Here is a 14,344-nt window from a genome sequence, read left to right on the forward strand (position 1 = left end):
TAAGTTCAGGCTAAAATGTTCTCAAAGCTCAGGGCCTCCTGCTGCCGCTCAGCCTATTGTGGCGTGCATTTAGCAGGGTGTGTGTCTGTCTGTGTGAGAGAGATTCAGGCCAAAGTCATGAGCGAACCCTCTGTGTATGGCTCTGCATTTACATTATCTGTGTCCGGCTTCTCTGTTGGCCTCAACTTCTCCTAAACAAGGGCTGTGATTACAACACAGCAGGAACCACATGGCAACTGTACTCACAACAATAAGAAGAGGCAGTTTTGCAATACTTCCTCAAATGCTGTTTACACCCCCCAAAAAAAACCATTGCTCAATGTACTCAGTCAGTGTCTGCCTTTCATGCAGTAGTGAAAGGCAGGACATGGATTATCCTGGTCTTTTATCTGCCTTCTCACACCTACGCACAGTCAGCTAGTCAGGTGTGAGCCAAGCTCACATCTACAACACCCACTTCACCCAACTGCCAGCAACATTAGAAACACCTCATATATAAAAAGTATTTATCAAAACACACAATATCATTATCAGTGTTCCAAAACAACTTGTCAAGCAGAGAGACCTTTCATATTACTCCTAATAGCAACAGAGAAGTTGGACAACTTTGTGGAGTTGACATGAAAACCAGAGCAGAAAGTGAACACAGATAACTAGCTTTGTATTTGTAGTGACAGAGCCAAGGCTGGGAAGGAATCTGAGTAAAAATTGTGACGACGTGTGACTTTGCAGTTCCATCTGTGCCAGACACAGGCATAAAGTTACCCTGGCAACTGAGAAACCGCACTGGTTGGAGGCCACGCAGAGAAGACGCTTGATCCCATAGCGCCTTTAGAATATGTATAGCACTCAGAAGGAGAGCAAATGACTGCTTACTCACTCAGAAGGGATATCAAACGGCAAGATGCAGTAAACAGTATAAATTGCAACGGACTCATCTAGGAACTGTTCATATAAACTGTGTGGTGAACATGATGCAATGCAGGGCTGAGAAACATAACCTGAGAAAGACCACAGATTGAACTTGATGACACAAAAGCCCTACAATGTTTTATCCCTTTCTCTTGTAAACACACGGCTCTGATTCTGAAAGGGGAGTTTCATTTCACACAAACAGATGTAATCTCCAACTAATCACATTTGCAGGCCTTGGACAGAGCAGCCATACCACACTGCTGACCAGATGGGCCTGTGTACATCAGGCATCCATGGGATTAGCACTGCACAGAAGGTGGAGGTGGTATGTAGATGTAGTTTCTAGAAAGTGAAATGACGTTGAGGGAAGTCTTACCCAAGCAGGTAAAATAATAAAGATTGGAAACCTGTTATTGCATCTTTGAAGGTAACCACCAAATGGGTTTCTCCCTCCCATTGCAGCAAGATCAAATGTTTCAATTAAGGGCTGTTGGATTACATCCATGCAAACCCATAGCCAAAGATAATAACGTGCAACACCAAAGTTATGTAACCGAAATTAAGAACAGCACTCTAACTCAAGGGTGCTTCGGCGTATCCTCTGGGAACTCACACAGTTTCTATTGGCAAGCAACAGATATGCAACGTGAAGCTTCTTGTTTACATAGATAAAATAGAATAACCCCCAAAACACACAATGATAATGCAATGCAGCATTTGCTAAATGTGTACAAATGGGACTTGTGCTGCTTAGGACAAAGGGTGCAAATCTCCATGCTGGATACAATACTGACTCTACCATATTCAATTGGATTAAAACCTAAGCCCTTCTTCAGTAAGCGTTTCAGACGTACACTTTGAACTCACTAAACGCTGTCATGTTGGTGTAACTTTCACTGGTGAAAGTCCTTAAAAAATGTCAAACCCAAAAGGAATTTTATTCAGATTCCTTTTTTGACATATGGAGGAATTAATTCCTCCTGCATTTGGAAATAATAAGATTTCATCCCCCCCGTTAGGTCTAAACAAGTTTTATCTCACCATTCAATCAAACAATGCTTTTAAAACTAGCGTGACAGCAATTATGAATTTATAGAATTAATAGATTCTGCATCTATATTAGTGTTGTAAAAAACTGCTGACACCCAATTAGATTGTTTCGGTCTTCGGGGCACCAGGCCACAGCACTGTAAAGGCATGCCAGTCATGAGTCTGAACCAGTAACCTCTGGGTCATATGTTAAGTGTTGAGAACAGCAGCTCCACACAACCATACTAAATATCGATATGGAACATTCCTTGGAGTCCTTTAAAATGGGAAGCGCAGGGCAAGCAACACAAACGTCACACAGGACATTAACAAAGAGTGTGTTAGATGGGGAGTTTGAGAAGAGGGAGGCTTTGTTAAAGAAAAAAAGGCATCCGAATAGTCAAAAAGATGTGAATTCAGATTAATAATCATTCAGCTTGACAGTTAATACAGCTTGTCCACTCAAGTGTGTGTTTGCTCCCAGCACATGAACATATCTGTGGATATTCATGATTGCACACATTGAGGAGAACAAGACAGACAAGTAACAAAGTTTAAGCAATACAGACAGAATAACCTACACTGACCACTGCTATAAAACCACCATAGTCACAGATTCATGACATTAATGGGCAACATGCTTTCATCTCAGCTGATATACATGAGGTTGATAAATGTTCACTCATCCATCCTGATAATTTGTATCAACACATTTGATTACATTAATACAGGATAGCAGTAATCAGACAAATGTAAGACAGCTTGCTGATGCTGATGGTTTTTGAGAATACATACAGGTGCTTTACTTGAGAAAAACACCCACCAGCTGAACTTTGGAGGAACCTATCTAGCTTATGGTCCCACAGCTTTATTAATTTAATTCTATTATCACGGAGTCGAAGTAAGGAACTGTTGGCCATTCAGTTACCTTAGTCATAATACCCTCACGACGGATCCTAAGTGCTCATTCTTAAACCGACACACGCTTTTGCTAAAACAAGATAGGCTGTGGCCGAGCACAGCATTGTTCGTGGGTGAACCCACGCCACACCCAAAGCACTCCCCGGAGGGGAACTGTGCAGGGGTTCACCGCCAATGAGCTATCCAGAGCAGAGCTTCTGCAGTAGGTATGGTTGTTCGGCTAACAGCACAAACAGAAGATAAAGCCCCCTCGTCTCCCCTACAATAAAACGAACTGTGCAGCGACTTAAGTAAACAAAGTAAGACTGCACAGGGGGGGAAATCACATATTGCGAACTCACTGACTCTCATCACTGTTTTCTCAGATGTTTCAACATTAGCATGCTTTAATTCCGGCTAGCTTGATTCGTTAGCTGACTTAGCGTGGTAGGGGAGCGCATGATTTATTATTAGCATTATATCAAACTCCTTGGCTGCTGCCTCTCGGAGTGTGGTGGGGCGACGGTGCCTTCACGTGGGTGGACAAGAAAAAAATAAATAGGTGGCTAAAATAAACCTCTGCACCCTGCAACAGAAAGTCAGCATTACAAAAAACCTTTTATATTTTCTCTCGCATCTCCTTGTCCCCGCCTCTTAATGGATGTACTTTGATAACGGAGCATCCTGCATATAAAAACAAACACATCCAAACCGTTGGTGGGGCTTAACGTTACGTTAGCTAACCACCTCGACGGTTGGGGGGATTTTCTAAATGATGTCTATACAAAACTTTCACTCTTACTGTTCTATAACTCACCGTAGTACGTCCTTTTGTTTCTTGTTCTTCCGGTATTCCAGTGGGTACATCAGAAACGCAGAGCAGCAGACAGCAGCTAACAGATTTTAGCCTAACGACCAGGACACGACGCTGCGCCTCGCAACAGCTGTGTTCTGTTTTGAATGAGGGCTGAGGAGATGGTAACGGGCGGAGCTAGCTGAGCAGTCCGCCCATCATCAACACACATCGGCTTAGTTAAAGTTCTTTACAGAGACACACACTTATGTCAGCGTCTGCATTCTCTACAGGTTTATGATTTGGTGTTGGTTCAAATGTTGACAGATGGTAGTAGCATACCCGGTGCCTATTGTAGGGTCTTTAGGATAAAGCGCCCTTTGAGATTTCAAAAAAGGGCGCAAAGTTCATGTCTTGGATTTTGACTCCCTCTTGTGGTCTGACCGCCGGTGTGCCTACCAGTGATAGTGAAACCATCCCTCCGGTTACTAATTTATAATCAAAAAGAAGGTTTCCCTGTTTTCATATTCTCTATTCTCTAAATCAATATAAATAATCAACTATGGTGTATAAATCCAGTTTATTTTATTGCTTAATCATTTACACAACTTTTACATTTGGCTGAAAAACTACCATTTCTAAAAGTCAGGTAAATACTCCCTCTGGTTGTTACTTTCTACACTCTGTAAATGATGCAAACACATTCATCTTTTTTAAAACAACATATTATGTCCTGTCTTTAAGCATGTTTTGCACACCTACTTCTCTAAAATAATCAACCTGACTGAAAACCACAGATATAGTCAAAACAAAACAAAGATAAATATAAAGTGTCATAATCATTCCCCAAACTTGAGTTGCCTTTCCTTCTCTGCACCATGCAGATCCTTTGCTCGATTCTTAAGCTCCTCTGCTTTCTTGTCATCCTTCTCAGTCCCATGCCCAAGTTTGTACATACGACTTGCATTGGCGCAACCCCACACATGTCCCAGCTCACAAGCTCTGTTAGAGTAATTCAAAGCTTGCTTCATATCTGTTGGAAATCCTTTGGTATTGCCCTCAATGAACATAGCACTGAGGTTGAAGCAGGAAGCAGCATAGCCGCCAGTGCAGGCCTTCTCGTAGTACTGCCGAGCTACAGTAAGGTCGGGTCCTTCTTCACTGACTCGTCCATCATGGGCTAACAGACCAACGTTATGGCAAGCATCTATAGACCTCTTTCCATTGGCATTGCAAGAGCGCAAAAAGCAGGAGTAGGCTGTCTTCAGACACTTGGTCACTCCACCTGTAGGGTAAAATACAAATCCCTCTCTTTAATAAAAGAAGACATACTTTTAAATGACTCAATTATAAGTAATGCAAGCAAAAGCAACTTCAATTAAAGCTTCATAGTTCATTTATTGAATACTTAATGCCATAGTAATAGTCCCATACATAAAAAGTGTGTTACACACCACGAACATCAAACAGGGTCAAATAAGGTAACAATTAGCCACATTGCTGCTTTACCTTTGCCTGTGACATGGTAAGCCCCTAGTTTATAGCAGCTTTCCGGGTGTCCATTTGTTTCACAGTTTAGTTTGAGCACCTGTGCTGTAGATTCATAGTTTTTCTTCACACCTTCCATGTAGTCTGCAAGCCTTTGGCACCCTTCAAAGAACATGGAAAAAAGATTAATGATGAGTCTAACATCACTTAAACATATCAAACATTACATTTCAATCTCTAGCTGGTGTCCAGTGTCTTTGTTTATTATAACACCTGCCCTAGTGGATTTTTTACCAAATGTAATACGAAAACAAGAAAAGAAAACATCCGCAAATCAATCCAGAACATACACCAAGAAATACCAAACACAAAAATAACTTAATACAGATGTCTACAGAGGTTTTAGTCGTTGAAAAGATGTTGTTTCTCTTTTAGCCAAGACTTAATACCTATATGACTGACACAAACAGCACCATTAATCTAAATGGCGCAAGACAATTTTACCTTCAGGATCCTTTTCTTTATAGCATTGAAAGCTGTACTCCACTCCCAAATTGTCCAAAAACTCCTTCACCTCATTCTCATCTTCAAAGTTTATAAGTCCAGCCATATTTTCGCACACGTTTGTTTTAAACCTTACTATAATCGCATTGGCTGATTAGGGTTTATCTCCCACTACATCCACGCCGCTGTTACTAGTGACCTTGATGAATGAGTTACTGAGCTGTGTTACACAAGCGTATACTTAAAAAACAAAAACTGCAATAGAGTTGATTACAGTTAACCACAATATCCTTATGAAATTGTGCTGGAATAATTTGTACTGTTTTCTATTGAAAACAACAGAAAAACATGACCATGCGTGTCTCTCGATCTCCGGGTGATCTCTTCCTGGTTCTATAATAACGCTGAAACCCAACGGGCTTCCGTAGTCCTGCCCCTTCGCTAATGTACTTCCAGAGCACTGACCTTTTGTTTACCGATCTTCTAGTCAAAAATAGACCTAACTACCGGCTGTCAAAACCATATTGCCATTTTGAGTCTTTAATTTAGAGCTTCAGCCGCAACAGTGGAAAGTCAATTTTTTAACATGAATTCCGTCACTGCAGACAGCTTTCGACATCTTTGTACGGAGAGCGATTTTCCAAAAAGGAGGCGACAACAAGTTAGCTAGCTAGCTGGTTCTCCGCTAACGATCGTCTGGGCTCTCTTTCCATAGTTACGGTTGTATTTTGTCAACAGTGTTAGGATATCTTCAGGCTCTCATGCAGTCAAACACTAAAAACTAAGACGGATAAAAGCGCTGCAGTTTGATTGCACTACTTTATTTTTCCCGTCGTGGAAAGACACCAGTCGGTCTTATAAGCTAATATATTAGAGTTTTTAAAGCCATGGCCTATAGTTTCCTGAACACGGTAGGTCCTGTTGAGCTTTCGGTTTTATTGTACAGTCACTACTACTACACATTTGATATCATTAATTACATTTAATTATTTTGTTCCTGACTTTTCTTCACTCTTCGATCTTCTTTGCATTGGTATTAAGTCTTCGTTCTAGTCACAAAGCTATGTGTTACTCTGGTTATACCTGGGAAGGAGGAGATGATTTTTTGTTGTATTATCATTGTTTGGATTGTAAAGCACTTTGAGTTACCTTTTTGTTTGAAAAGTGCTATTTTGATTTTATTTCAATGCGTCTGCATCAACAAGCCCCTTCATGTTTCAGGATGAGGCTTCCCCGCCGGCTCTGACAGATCTGTGCCTGACTCATGTAAGCCAAAACCTGGAATGTTTCTGTGTGAAGCGCCCTGATGGCTCCCTGTGCTTCAGAGAGGCTGTCCTCTTCCCTCAGGAGCTAGCCGACCAGCTGCTGGCCAAGATGGCCACTGAAGGTAAACCTGGACATTTTAAGGGGGGTTCATCAATATGTTCCCAAGACTTGTGTGTCTCATGATATAAGAATTCAAAGTGACATATCAGTGCTAACCTTGTGTTGCCCCTAGTAAAACATAGATCCAACATTTGACCTAATGACCTAAACAGCATTGCTTAGAACATAAAACCATTTGAAATGTATTCTTACTGTGTCATGTAAATAGGAAAAGACTCATAGAGACACTCCCCTCTAAACAAACAAATAGAGTTGGTAAATTCTAAACCAACCAAACCACTACAGTAAATATTCATATCTTATTTTCACACTCTTAATAACACAAAAATGTAAAAACCTTTTGTTATGTTGTCACCTCAGCCTAATCACTGTGGTCTTCAAACCAAAGATTAAACTTAACCTGAGTTCTTTCCACTACAGGTCTGTTGAATGACAGCACAGCGGGGGTATTTCGTAACTGTGAATACCTGCGGCTGAGACGAGCCTGCATCCGTACAGCGCGTATCTCTGCTGAGGCTTTTCAGAAAGCCCTCTGCCCTCACAGACTGCTGGAGCTGGATGCTGCCAGGGTTAATGCAGACCTCACTATTCCTGATATTCTTCAAGGACTGGCCACCAACAAATTCTGTCAGGTAAAGTGAGAAAATATCAACTTGTGAGAAAAAAAAGACATGTTGTCAAACCAGCCTTTACTTCCTTCTTATTAAAATAATGTTCCCTTACGGTTTTGCTTTCCCCCTCTCAATCATCCTGCAGGAGTCCCTCCAGCGACTTGTCCTAACAGGTCTTACCATGTCGTCTCTGGAGGAACCCAGTCGGTACCGCTTCAGCTCCCTCCCAGCCCTCCGCTCCCTTTCTCTTGCCAATGTAGACTTCTATGACTCTGGGCTTGTGGACGTGTGTTCCCTGCCTCGGCTGGAGAGCCTCGATCTCTCCAACACATCAGTGACCAACCTGACCCCTCTGCTGGGCCTGAAGGAGCGGCTGCGCTCACTGACACTGCACCAGCTGAAGAGGCTGGAGATGAGCACTGCTCAGATGCTGGGAGTCATCGGCCAGTTGAATGTATTGCAGGTTAGTGGAAGGAGGAAGCTGAATTTTGCACCGTGTCTACATTTAAACCTGTTTATGAATTATTGTTTTGTCAGACTCTTAACAATTTGGCTATTTTTTGAAATATTAATTAGCCTTCATTTATGCAGGGAGACCGTAATGCATATATGATTTTTAATCATATTTTGATGATAATCCGGATGAATCGCAATGGCAACACTATTGTTTGTGTTTGTGCAGCACCTGGACATCAGTGATGATAAGCAGTTCACCTCTGATGTGGCTCGACAACTGCTTGGACAGCCAGGGATCCTGCCTGCTCTTGTTTCCCTGGATGTGTCAGGGAGGAAACAGGTGTGTGTGTGTGTGTGTGTGTGTGTGTGTGTGTGTGTGTGTGTGTGTGTGTGTGTGTGTGTGTGTGTGTGTGTGTGTGTGTGTGTGTGTGTGTGTGTGTGTGTGTGTGTGTGTGTGTGTGTGTGTGTGTGTGTGTGTGTATTTATCTATGAGTATCTCATTTAGATTGTAGAGAATGGTGGTCATTTCTTAACAAATGTTAACTTGCAGGTGACCGATGCAGCTGTCAAGGCATTTATTGAGGAGAGACCAGGGATGACCTTTGTGGGACTTCTGGCCACAGATGCTGGATTTTCTGAGTTCCTCTCTGGAGATGGAAATCTTAAGGTAGAGTACAGTGTGAAATATTTTTGAAACCATTGGGCAAAAAATCTGGTTTGCTAAAGTAAACTTTTGTGTGGAAACAGGTAACAGGAGAAGCCTACGAGACCCAGATCTGTGAGGCCCTGCGGCGCTACAGTGAGAGGGAAGGTTTTGTGAGAGAAGCTCTGTTTCATCTGTTCAGCCTGACCCATGTGATGGAGAAACCCAGGCCTGACATCCTTAAGGTGAACGCACATTATTGTACTTCGTAATTAAAGGGAAATGTTGCAGATTTTGAACAGACTTGTAAACTAAAACATGGTACGAGGCATACAACCCCAAGGGGTCATTCTATCTCTTGCCTTTTCTGTAAGACAGTGCATTACCACAGTATATTTTTTGTCGTCCTTAAGATACAATGTCAAATCTAAACCAAATAATTTGTATGTGATGAGTTTCCGCGTAGAGAGTATAAGGTCTAAGCCTTACACCCCATTATCATTTTCCTCATCACTAAACTTCATATTCTCTTGTTTTTCTCTAGCTGGTGGTTTTGGGGATGAAGAATCACCCTGCCACTCTGAATGTCCAGCTGGCAGCCAGTGCCTGTGTGTTCAACCTGACGAAGCAGGATCTGGCAGCAGGAATGCCGGTGCGACTGCTGAGCATCGTCACTCAGCTTCTGCTGGAGGCCATGAGGACGTTCCCCAACCACCAACAGGTAGCTTTATGCCTGCAGTTTGTTGAACCTGATTCGGTTCACAAAGACAGGACATTCTCGCCATGAGATATGTTTGTGCGACATGTCACCAGTTCCCATCAACGTTGGACAAAACACCAAGATCTAAATCTATATACAACTGTATCGGCCTTCATTCTTACCCAATATCTTTCAACTTGTTCAGGTTTTGGGTCTGATGTCTGTTTTGGTTTCTCTATCTTCAGCTCCAGAAGAATTGCCTGCTGTCTCTGTGCAGTGACCGCATTTTGCAGGAGGTTCCATTCAACAGGTGAGAAAAACTCCTCTTACTTTAACATTTCATTTCATTTTAACATACAGTTATCATGTACTATAAATAATACATGTATTCAATAAACAGCAAATGTGTGTCAGTTAAGCAATAAGTAATATCTTAAACTTGTAATGAAATAAAACATATCTTATGTTAATAAGATATCTTCCTCTTGTTCTTTGCAAGGTTTGAAGCTGCCAAGCTTGTGATGCAGTGGCTCTGCAACCATGAGGACCAGAACATGCAGAGGATGGCTGTGGCTATCATTTCCATACTGGCTGCTAAGGTATATGTTGTGTTGTGCTGTTATTAATTAATTGAATACACAATTATAGAGTTATTATTAAACTCCTTGACGTTTGCTTTTCCTAGTTGTCCACAGAGCAGACAGCCCAGCTGGGAGCAGAGCTGTTCATAGTGAAGGTAAGGTTTTCTGCTCTGTTCTCTTCCGCCTTTACTCATTTACTTAAATATTCACATTTCGTTGCTAATAATGCTCCCATCCTGCCCTGCAGCAACTGCTCCACATTGTGCGTCAGAAGGCAACTCAGGCCGTGGTGGATGCCACCCTCAAATTCACACTGAGCGCTCTCTGGAACCTCACGGATGAATCACCAACAACCTGCCGCCATTTTATTGAGAACCAGGGCCTGGACCTGTTCATTAAAGTTTTAGAGGTACATAGAAATATCAACATGTAAAAATCCAGTACCTTAAGAGAGACTGAGAGCAGATTATCATGCTAATTAATCACATGTTGTTGTGTAGCAGCCTATATGCCTTCGGGGGAATCGACTCACTGTTGTTTTGTTCCCCTACCTCCCTCTCACCCCCTCCCTCTGCAGTCCTTCCCCAATGAGTCCTCTATTCAGCAGAAGGTTCTCGGCCTGCTGGTGAGTGTACTGTTTTTATGACCCTTGAAGGCTTAATTAATTAACAATGTTATAACATCATTATTGCTTTTCCCCATTTGTTGTGTAGAACAACATAGCCGAGGTGGGGGAGCTGCACGTTGAGCTGATGGTGCAGAGCTTCTTGGACCACATCAGCAAACTGCTGCACAGCTCTGAGGTGGAGGTCAGCTACTTCGCCGCGGGCATCCTCGCACATCTGACATCACGAGGAAAGGAAACCTGGACGCTCAGTCCCGAGCTCCGGTCTTCTCTGCTGGAGCAGCTGGTAGGAATCAGCAAAACTACTCTAAATAAATACTGCAGTTATTTTGAATCGTTTGTTTGACTCTTTTGCATTTTCGTGTCTCTCCAGCATAATGTCATCATGAAGTGGCCCGCGCCTGAGTGTGAAATGGTGGCTTACAGGTGAGATGCAGCTTCTCTACAGTCATAATAAATTTAAAAAGAACTAGAAATGTATAACTTATATACAGCCTGCTCAAGTTTATATTTCATACAATACTAATACATCCATTTAAAAGTATGGCTGAAAGGAGAAGGTTTCATCCAGTCTGTTTTTACTTCTTCATTTAGAGCGTTATACTTTTTAATTGTTGTCTGAAAACATAGTTTTCTTAAACAATCTATAGCCTAAACATAATCATGCTATATAGAGCAAGTACTAAATATATTCTCATTGTTTTCCTTTCCTTAGGTCATTTAACCCCTTCTTTCCCCTTCTGGAGTGCTTTCACACCCCCGGGGTCCAGCTGTGGGCGGCCTGGGCCATGCAGCATGTCTGCAGCAAGAATGGTAAGACAGACACAAAAACAGATCCTATTGTTCTTCTGGTCTAATACATTAGTTCATTCACAAATAAAATAGTGACAACTGTTCAGGCAGTAACCTATTCCCCGCATAGCTTAAGGATTTCATTATATTTTCACCCCGTGTGTCTGCAGCCGCTCGCTACTGCAGCATGTTGTTGGAGGAGGGCGGCCTGCAGCAGCTGGAGCTCGTGCACACACACCCACAGACCCACAAAGATGTCCAACTGTTGGCTAAGAGCATTCTGGAGAGCCTGCAGCGCCACAGAGCGCGCACCGGACAGCCTGTTCAGACGCACACCAGTCGCCACCCGCCACCACAGTAACCTCACAAAGGTAAGACACTCACACCAACCTCCGCCCGCCAGATCACTCATACAAACGGTGGAGGTTTATCATTCTTTTTATTTTGTCTTTCAGAAAATGAGGCTCTCTGACCAAGTTCTGGATATAAGCTGGGTCCCATGAGAGGAATCGTGTATGCCTGTGTGCATATCCCAAGCACAAACACACTTTATCAAGAATCCAGAGAAAGGAAACACTAAAGGACAAACGCTAGGCAATTATTTTCACACACACACACACATTATTTATTTTCTGTTGATTCTGTATTTGTCTCAAAACAAAACAATTTCTGTGTGTGTTAAACTCGTGACTATAAACAGAATTATGAAAACTATTGGCCAGTAAAGCTTAAATCTCATCCTGAGGTTTCTGTCTGTGCTCGCTGTTCATTTTGAACCATGATGAATATAATACCAAAAAAACGTTCAGTGCTCGTGTACAGTTTGAGTTTAAACCCCTAAAAGCTCGGCTGAGGGTAACACCCTCCAGCTCCTGTACATTACTGAAGGCCCTGGTTGTCTGAGTCGGTCGTTTTAGCTCATTACATATACGCATGGCCCTGCTGTGAGCTCAAGCATGCTGGAGTTTGTCTGAATGCTGGTACTGTTCATTTTAGGAATGCCTGGTTGTTTGTTTATAGCAGTGCTGCGTTCACTGAAACCCAGCGCCTCCAGGTCCTCAGTACTGCTGTTGCTCACTTCGTTATTTAGTTTTTCATCAGCTAATGCATTTGATTCAATGTGACAGGACACTTGCCTAAAGTGTTTTCAATGGGTTCAAAGTTCCAAACTTAACCTAAATTATAAAGAAATTGTATCTCTTGAAGAAGCTCCAGTTTATGTTTTTCCTAAGCATTTGGCAGCTCCTAAATCAGACGTACCAGTTGCAAACCAGGCGTGCTGTAAATCAGAAGACCCAGGGTGAAATGTACATGTGTCAAAATGATACCATCGTTATGTTTGCTAACGAGGGTATCCTCTCTGGCCACAAATGGCAATATTAATGTGGTCAGTATAGTCATGATGGAAGTGTATTGACCAGGCTGTTGTCTTTTCTTTTGAGAAACTGCTGTATACAGTGGGGCAAAAAAGTATTTAGTCAGCCACCAATTGTGCAAGTTCTCCCATTTAAAAAGATGAGAGAGGCCTGTAATTTTTATCATAGCTATACCTCAACTATGAGAGACAGAATGAGAAAAAAAATCCAGGAAATCACATTGTAGGATTTTTAAAGAATTAAATTTCAAATTATTGTGGAAAATAAGTATTTGGTCAATAACAAAAGTTCATCTCAATACTTTGTTATATACCCTTTGTTGGCAATGACAGAGGTCAAACGTTTTCTGTAAGTCTTCACAAGGTTTCACACACTGTTGCTGGTATTTTGGCCCATTCCTCCATGCAGATCTCCTCTAAAGCAGTGATGTTTTGGGGCTGTCGCTGGGCAACACGGACTTTCAACTCCCTCCGAAGATTTTCTATGGGGTTGAGATCTGGAGACTGGCTAGGCCACTCCAGGACCTTGAAATGCTTCTTACGAAGCCACTCCTTCGTTGACCTGGCGGTGTGTTTGGGATCATGGTCATGCTGAAAGACCCAGCCATGCTTCATCTTCAGTGCCCTTGCTGATGGAAGGAGGTTTTCACTCAAAATCTCACGATACATGGCCCCATTCATTCTTTCCTTTACACGGATCAGTCGTCCTTGGTCCCTTTGCAGAAAAACAGCCCCAAAGCATGATGTTTCCACCCCCATGCTTCACAGTAGGTATGCTGTTCTTTGGATGCAACTCTGCATTCTTTCTCCTCCAAACACGACGAGTTGAGTTTTTACCAAAAAGTTCTATTTTGGTTTCATCTGACCATATGACATTCTCCCAATCCTCTTCTGGATCATCCAAATGCCCTCTAGCAAACGTCAGACGGGCCTGGACATGTACTGGCTTAAGCAGGGGGACACGTCTGGAACTGCAGGATTTAAGTCCCTGGCGGCTTAGTGTGTTACTGATGGTAGCCTCTGTTACTTTGGTCCCAGCTCTCTGCAGGTCATTCACTAGGTCCCCCCGTGTGGTTCTGGGATTTTTGCTCACCGTTCTTGTGATCATTTTGACCCCACGGGGTGAGATCTTGCGTGGAGCCCCAGATCGAGGGAGATTAGCAGTGGTCTTGTATGTCTTCCATTTTCTAATAATTGCTCCCACAGTTGATTTCTTCACACCAAGCTGCTTACCTATTGCAGATTCAGTTTTCCCAGCCTGGTGCAGGTCTACAATTTTGTCTCTGGTCTCCTTTGACAGCTCTTTGGTCTTGGCCATAGTGGAGTTTGGAGTATGACTGTTTGAGGTTGTGGACAGGTGTCTTTTATACTGATAACGAGTTCAAAAAGGTGCCATTAATACAGGTAACGGGTGGAGGACAGAGGAGCCTCTTAAAGAAGAAGTTACAGGTCTGTAAGAGCCAGAAATCTTGCTTGTTTGTAGGTGACCAAATACTTATTTTACCGAGGAATTCACCAATTAATTCATTAAAAATCCTACAATGTG

The 14,344-nt window shown here is 42.5% G+C and overlaps 3 protein-coding genes across 7 annotated transcripts in view; 1 reads left to right on the forward strand and 2 right to left on the reverse strand.

The window, feature by feature from the left end:
- Nucleotides 1–3,816, reverse strand: part of ralgps2 (Ral GEF with PH domain and SH3 binding motif 2) — a 67,637-nt gene extending 63,821 nt beyond the window's left edge. For all 5 annotated transcript variants that reach the window (XM_063891573.1, XM_063891576.1, XM_063891574.1 and 2 more), the window contains exon 1: nucleotides 3,662–3,816. The gene's annotated coding sequence lies outside the window, so the exon portion shown is untranslated. The remainder of the gene's footprint in view (nucleotides 1–3,661) is intronic.
- A 370-nt stretch (nucleotides 3,817–4,186) lies between these two features.
- Nucleotides 4,187–6,050, reverse strand: LOC134870078 (cytochrome c oxidase assembly factor 7). Its single transcript, XM_063892094.1, has 3 exons — nucleotides 5,630–6,050; nucleotides 5,147–5,287; nucleotides 4,187–4,922 (listed from the first exon to the last, which is right to left on the reverse strand). The coding sequence occupies exons 1-3, from the start codon at nucleotides 5,733–5,735 to the stop codon at nucleotides 4,477–4,479; spliced, it is 693 nt and encodes a 230-aa protein (XP_063748164.1). The 5' UTR covers nucleotides 5,736–6,050; the 3' UTR covers nucleotides 4,187–4,476.
- Nucleotides 6,051–6,066: 16 nt separating this feature from the next.
- Nucleotides 6,067–12,305, forward strand: zyg11 (zyg-11 family member, cell cycle regulator). The gene is made up of 18 exons (XM_063892093.1): nucleotides 6,067–6,540; nucleotides 6,851–7,016; nucleotides 7,436–7,647; nucleotides 7,772–8,089; nucleotides 8,309–8,422; nucleotides 8,633–8,749; nucleotides 8,830–8,970; nucleotides 9,270–9,446; nucleotides 9,671–9,735; nucleotides 9,925–10,024; nucleotides 10,111–10,161; nucleotides 10,254–10,415; nucleotides 10,584–10,631; nucleotides 10,720–10,917; nucleotides 11,005–11,057; nucleotides 11,347–11,444; nucleotides 11,594–11,794; nucleotides 11,879–12,305. The coding sequence occupies exons 1-17, from the start codon at nucleotides 6,517–6,519 to the stop codon at nucleotides 11,782–11,784; spliced, it is 2,235 nt and encodes a 744-aa protein (XP_063748163.1). The 5' UTR covers nucleotides 6,067–6,516; the 3' UTR covers nucleotides 11,785–11,794; nucleotides 11,879–12,305.
- The last annotated feature ends 2,039 nt before the right edge of the window (nucleotides 12,306–14,344 follow it).

The sequence above is a fragment of the Eleginops maclovinus genome, chromosome 9, assembly GCF_036324505.1.
Source record: "Eleginops maclovinus isolate JMC-PN-2008 ecotype Puerto Natales chromosome 9, JC_Emac_rtc_rv5, whole genome shotgun sequence".
Taxonomy (NCBI): Eukaryota; Metazoa; Chordata; class Actinopteri; order Perciformes; family Eleginopidae; genus Eleginops; species Eleginops maclovinus.